Source organism: Ziziphus jujuba, chromosome 3 (assembly GCF_031755915.1).
Source record: "Ziziphus jujuba cultivar Dongzao chromosome 3, ASM3175591v1".
Taxonomy (NCBI): domain Eukaryota; kingdom Viridiplantae; phylum Streptophyta; class Magnoliopsida; order Rosales; family Rhamnaceae; genus Ziziphus; species Ziziphus jujuba.
In genome coordinates this window covers 11,797,550-11,803,781 of record NC_083381.1, presented here as the reverse complement: position 1 = coordinate 11,803,781, position 6,232 = coordinate 11,797,550, and the positions used below count along the sequence as shown (strand labels likewise).

At 29.5% G+C, this 6,232-nt stretch overlaps 1 protein-coding gene across 3 annotated transcripts; it reads right to left on the bottom strand.

Moving 5' to 3' along the window:
- Window positions 1–2,540, bottom strand: LOC132803290 (F-box/LRR-repeat protein At5g02910-like). 3 transcript variants are annotated; one of them, XM_060815932.1, is made up of 3 exons: window positions 1,077–2,531; window positions 492–968; window positions 1–383 (listed from the first exon to the last, which is right to left on the bottom strand). In XM_060815932.1, exons 1-3 carry the CDS (start codon window positions 1,653–1,655, stop codon window positions 201–203), a joined length of 1,239 nt encoding a protein of 412 aa, XP_060671915.1. In that variant the 5' UTR covers window positions 1,656–2,531; the 3' UTR covers window positions 1–200. The 3 variants fall into 3 exon arrangements, with proteins under 3 accessions (XP_060671915.1, XP_060671913.1, XP_060671914.1); XM_060815930.1 differs by having other exon boundaries at window positions 4–383; window positions 492–1,667; window positions 2,420–2,540; XM_060815931.1 differs by having other exon boundaries at window positions 4–383; window positions 492–1,700; window positions 2,420–2,538.
- Window positions 2,541–6,232: the final 3,692 nt, after the last annotated feature.

Below are 6,232 nucleotides of genomic sequence, written 5' to 3'. Positions count from 1 at the left end.
ATTTTGTCCCATAACAAACAAAATAAGAAAAAAAAGATTAGAAAGCCTTGAATGAAACTGAGCCAAACTAGAAGGTAGTAAATGTATTTAACCCTAACTGAAATTACCTATGAACATGAAACAATCGTGCATAAGTGAGCTCCAAAATTAAACCTTTACAAATGTAGTTTTAAGTATAAAAGTCAGCTTTTAGAAAGACCTTAATACTTGCAATAAGATTCACCATTTATTTTGACGGTCTCTACAGAAGGTGCGCACCAAACCAAAAATTCGTGCAGTTCTGAATTTTTCTTGTGCTTGTCGTACAAGGAAGCTTCAAGATGCTTCAAATTAGGCAAGGGAGGAGATGATGTATTTCTTATATCTTCTGGAAAAATCATATCCTACAAAATTTAACCACAATAAATTTGTATTATCGGTAATCAACCTTGTACTTACAAATTGTGAAAATAAAACATAGAAAACTAAACAAAGCAAGCAATTATCAATACCTCATCCCAGACGATAGACAGCTTCATCTTCTTCAAGCCGTTGAGATTTGCAAGAAAATGTACAAGATCAAAATATGAAGCTGATTTATAGCCACCATCTGAAAGACTCAAATCGCCTTGGAAAAGGTTGGGAGCCTCAATGGAAATGATCCACGAGACACGACACCTCAAATATAAGTAAACTAAATTTGGTGTTACAAACTTGGCCTTTGTGTTATCCCCAAATGGATCAAAGGATAAATATTTCAGGCTATGACTAAGGATACTAATATTTACTCCATAAAAACAAATTAAAGTTAATCTCTCAAGCAGGGGAAGCCCAGAAATTAAACATTCCAGCCGCTGATCAGCACACGTCACAGAAAATAATGAGAGAGTTTTAAGTGTTTTAGCAGGAAAATCTATGTTGCTTATATCCAACCTACATAGATATCCATGCATAGGATGAATTTCCTTTGGGTCTAGTAAATGCAAATCCTGAATAATAGGACATCCAGAGATAAGATTTTGAAATGACTCATAATTAGATTCCACAGAGATCAAAGAAAGAACTTTCAAAGAGGGAAACTTTGAAAGAAAACGAACCTCCAGCTTCAAACCTCTTAACTCAAGATGAGTTAATGAACTTGAGGTTGAAAGTGAAGCGACCTCAGACCCCATATGAACCTTCAGTTGCATCAATGAACTTGCAGTATAAACAAACGGAGGAGTACAGTACCCTCGCACTTGAAGATCTAACTCCTTCACTTTACTTTGAATGGCAAACCTCACCCAATTATCTACACGTTGAGCAGCATAGCGTCCAAGTTTATAGTACGTGTGAAGCTTCAAACTTGTTATGAATGTATCTGGTTGCATGTATAGCTTTCGACATCTCAAACAGTTTCCCAAAAATTTTAGGAACATACTTAATCTATTTACCTGCTTGGTGAAAGTAACATCATTGAATTGACAATCAAAATATAAAAAGGGAGTGGAAACCCACATCCGTCTCCAACGCCTTGAAACACGACTCATTCTAACAAGATGAATGGTAGGAAGGAATGAGAAAATATAATGTATGAGAGAATCAGGTAATTGTGATATGCGGTCTTCGGCCATGATGTCGGGCTCATTTTGTACCTTTTTTTCTCCACAGTTTCTCTTCACTCTTTTTGTAGCCATGGTTATAAAATCCTGAGAAGATTGTCTACTTCTTTATCAAACTGTCTACATGGATATAACACATTTTACTGTTGGAAGCAAACTCAATCAATCACACAGGTTATGATAAAGTTATCAAAATGATTCTCCAGGATTTTCTTAGAGGCCAACGAAAGAAAGTGTATAAACAGAACCACTTAAATATTTTCTGCAAAATTGAAGAGCTCTCTTTTTGAAATGCATAGAATTGGTCCGTTGCATTAATAGATTTGTAAAATGAAGTCAACATACATAGAAACCTACATATATAAAGGGAATCAACCTATAAAATGGAAAAAGAAATGGGCTCTGTTTCAGAATGAGCGTATGAAATGGGATTTTGAAGAAATTTCCAGTGCACAAACTCAGAAATGAAAATATCCAGTAGAAATTTCAAATTGAGAAACCAAAATCCAGCAAGAACAACAGCTCTAAGACGAAATATCCAAAAATAAATTATAACTGAAAAATTAAACTGTTTTATTATACATCAACATTCCCCCCAAAAAAAAAAAAACAAAAAAAAATTAAAGAAGCTCACAAACTGCCTAAAGATTCAATTTCTCGAAAGGAATTAAAACCAAAAACTCAGAATATTTATATCAGCAAACAGAAACAAAAATTGAAGATGCTCATTGACCAAACGCCCGAAATAAATTCAAACCCAAAACTCAAATAATTAATATCAACAAGAAAAAAGAAAACCAAAAACAAAAACAAAACAAAAATTGAAGAAGCTGACTGACCTCTACAACAGCCCAAAACTAAAGACTGAAATTGAGAGCGAGTGTGAGTAGAAAGAAAACCAGTATTTTTGGTTTTCAGACATGGAACTAGAAGGATATGTGTATGTGTATGTGTATGTGTATATATATATATATATATATAAATACAGGTGAGGCTACGGTGGTGCGGACATGTAAATGCTTCAGAAGGAGGACGACACGTTTTTCTTGCATGATTAGTATCGACCAACGGTGTCGTTCTGATATGAATTATTTGACTAATAGTAATAGCAATATTGTTACAACAATAGTTTTGTGACCAAACGATCAGTAATTTAATATTATTTTTCTTAGCTGTAAATTTGAAAATAGTATCACAATGTGAGTCATCTAACACAATCTTTAAAACAAAAAAATAAATAAACAAACTATAAAGATATAGAAAGCAAGCCATATCTGTTAACCATTTTTTAAGAAATTAAATAGGTCTTGTGACATAATTGGTATTTCACTTTTTTGTTTTTTTGTTTTTTTTTTTTTGGTTGTGTGTGTGTGTGTGTGTGTGTGTAAGGAGCTAGTTTTTTTTTTTTTTTTGGTGCATATTGTTGATATATAAAAGATCTAATAAAACGCTACTAAAACTCAAGGTTACACTGCACCTTGATCAATTGAAATAAAATAAAATAAAAGTATGAATTTAGATCAATTGAAACTCAACCATCTTGCTATTGTTAATGCGACAATTTGCTCCAATAGATTAGGGATGATAATTTGCCCTATCTTTCCCGGTTTCTATAGGAACCATCATTGATAGGGTGGAGAATACTCGATTAAATGAGAAATCGAGGAGGAGACAGGCAAGAACCCCATGCCTAAGTCCTGTTGGGATGAGGACGGGGAATATACATACATATATTATTAATAAAATATATTTTATTTTATACTTAAGTATAATTATATTAATAATTATTAAAAAGTTTAAAAAATATTTTTTTATTAATTTTCTTTTCTATAATATGGAAATGAGTATCCCCAGCCTGCCCTGGTTGAAAAAAAAAAAAAAAAAAAAAAAAAAAAAAAAAAAAACAGAGTATAGGTTGGGTATAGGAGTATTTTTTAAGGTGGGACGGGATATTGGAGATGCCACCATAGGCTTGGATTCTCCATCCCTACCTTGGATTCTCCATCTCTATTTCTATCCCACCTTGTTTCCTATTTATTAAAAATTATGACAAGGTGGAAAGTAGAGGGTGTTTATCTGTTTGAAACTAAATTATTTTGGCAATAATCAATCTAATCTAACTACTAATCAATTTGTTAATTTTCAATTAAATCCAAACCAATTTCAACATCAATTCCAATTTGATATATGGTTGATTTTGATTGAATTGAATAATCAGTTTTGGATTTAGCTAATAAATTTTTATGTTTTAGAATTTTAAATACTAGTTAATTAAAATTTTGGATTTTGATATTTTCTTACTTGTGTTAAAATAGCCAAAAATTTTATTAAAATTTCTTAACATTTTGAAAAAAATAAAAATATTTATTATTCTCAATAAGATAAATAAAATAGAATTGGTTTAACATAATATTTCAATCATAACTAATTTTTTTAACTAAAAAATGCAAAACAAGATAAATGTTAAACAAAAGCGAAAAACAATAATTTACTAATTATTTTTTAATATATATGTTTTTTGTATTTATAATTTAATTGGTTTGGCTTATACCAATTTCATATTTTTTTCCTTTTTTCCTTTTACAATCTATCCAAACCAATCCGAGTGTCAATTTTAAATTTTTAAAATTGATTCAATTTCATATAAAATAACCAGAGTATACAAGCTGGATTGAATTAAATTAGTAAGTTTGATCAGTTAGTCGATTTTTTCGCACATTCATAGTAGAGAGTTTCCAGATTAGGACGGGGATACCCATTTTGTTTCCCTCATTTAATTACTTTCTAATTTAAAATTCTTTCAAAAAAATTATTTTTTTAAAACAAAAAAAAAATTATATATATATATATAACTTATTAATCTATTTTCAAACCAAAGAAAAAAAAAATGTATGAAAAGTTAAAAGTAAAACAATTTTGCCCCATCTTTGCCCGCCATCCGATTAAATGAGAATTTCTCATCCCAATCGAGGTAGGGTGCTGTTGACGAGTTTATTTCATAGAGTTGGGAAATGTATTAGTGTGTAGCTATTTCTATATTAATGACATGGCATTTGTTAGTTAGTATACTGTTAGCTTTGTTTTAACAGTTGTAATATTTGTTTTTAGTCCGGGTCAGCTAGGGGTGGGTAAAATTCAATCCAACCCGTTTAATCTGTCCAATCCAATCCATTTTTAATGGTTTGGATTGGATTGGGTTCAAAATATTATAAATTGTATGAATTGGATTGATTATGGATTGGAAATATAAATCCAATCCAAATAATATATTATATAACTAAAAAATTATATATTTTTTATTTTTTTCATTTTTATATATTAATTTTAGAATTTGTTTTTCATTTTTATATATTAGTTTTTAAATTTTTTTTCCATTTTTATATATTGATTTTTAATATATATACATATATATATATTTTTTTTCTTTTACATCCCCATATCCCAAATCCCAAATTAAATTGTAAATTGTAATCCTAAATTAAACATTTACCTTTGTTGCTGCCCACCATCAGTCTATCACCATCACCATAATATATATATATTTTTTACATCCCCAACATATATATATATATATATCTACATATATTGTATCTAATTGTTTCTTATATATATATATATATAATGTTTAAATATAATTTATTGCTAATTTTATTGTTTTGATCTTTGTAGAGCTTACAGAATCAACTAAAGTTAGTTAACCTGTCAACGTTGATTGACTTATGATTTACCAAAGTTTTAAAGTTAAAAAAAAAGAAAGGAATTATGCATTGATTCTTGAGTGAATGAATTTTGACGAATGTATCATTTTACATTATTTGTTCTAACAATTTTAATTTGATTTTATAGGAGTGAGATGATGACATTAATGTTTGCTATTTAATAAGTGCATGATGTGTATCATTTGCTACATTTTCTTCTTTGTTTTCCATTGTAGACTATGTTGTATTATTCTAATTGTATTTTATGTTTGGATAATTATAATTTATTGTTTATATTTTATATTTGGAAAATTTTTTATTTGTATTATATATTTATAAATTAGTAAGTTTCAAACCAAACAACCAATCCAAACCAAACCGATCATAAATGGTTTGGTTTGGTTTGAATTTAATACTTCAATGGTTTGGTTTGGATTGTAAATTAGAAAAACCGATATGTATGGATTAGGTTGTATTTTGGTCCAAAACCGAACCAATCCAATCCATGCCCACCCCTAGGGTCAGCAAGTTAGTTGTGTGAGAGTTTTCTTTTATATAAATAATATTTTCGTGTAAGTGGAAAAGGAAGTGAAATACAATTATTGAATTTCAGAAAGCCTGTTCTTCTTTCTTTATTTTCTCTCTGTCATTTTCTTTCTTTTTCTCTTATTTTCTTTCTCTTCAAACACAAATTTAATATGGTATCAGAACCAGAGATCCTAGAAGTCCTAAGTTCAAAGCGCAACAACTCCACCCAAAATAAAATAAAATAAAATAAAAACAAATATAAGGATCCAAAGAGAAGCCCAAAAAAGGCGGACTTACATTTGAAGGAGAATGTTAAAGAAAAATATAAATGAAATGAAAACCTACCTTCCGTCAGTTTAAGCTTTTGAAATCGGTGGTTTTTCAACATAGTATCACAGCGATATTGACAATCCAATAAATTGAAAA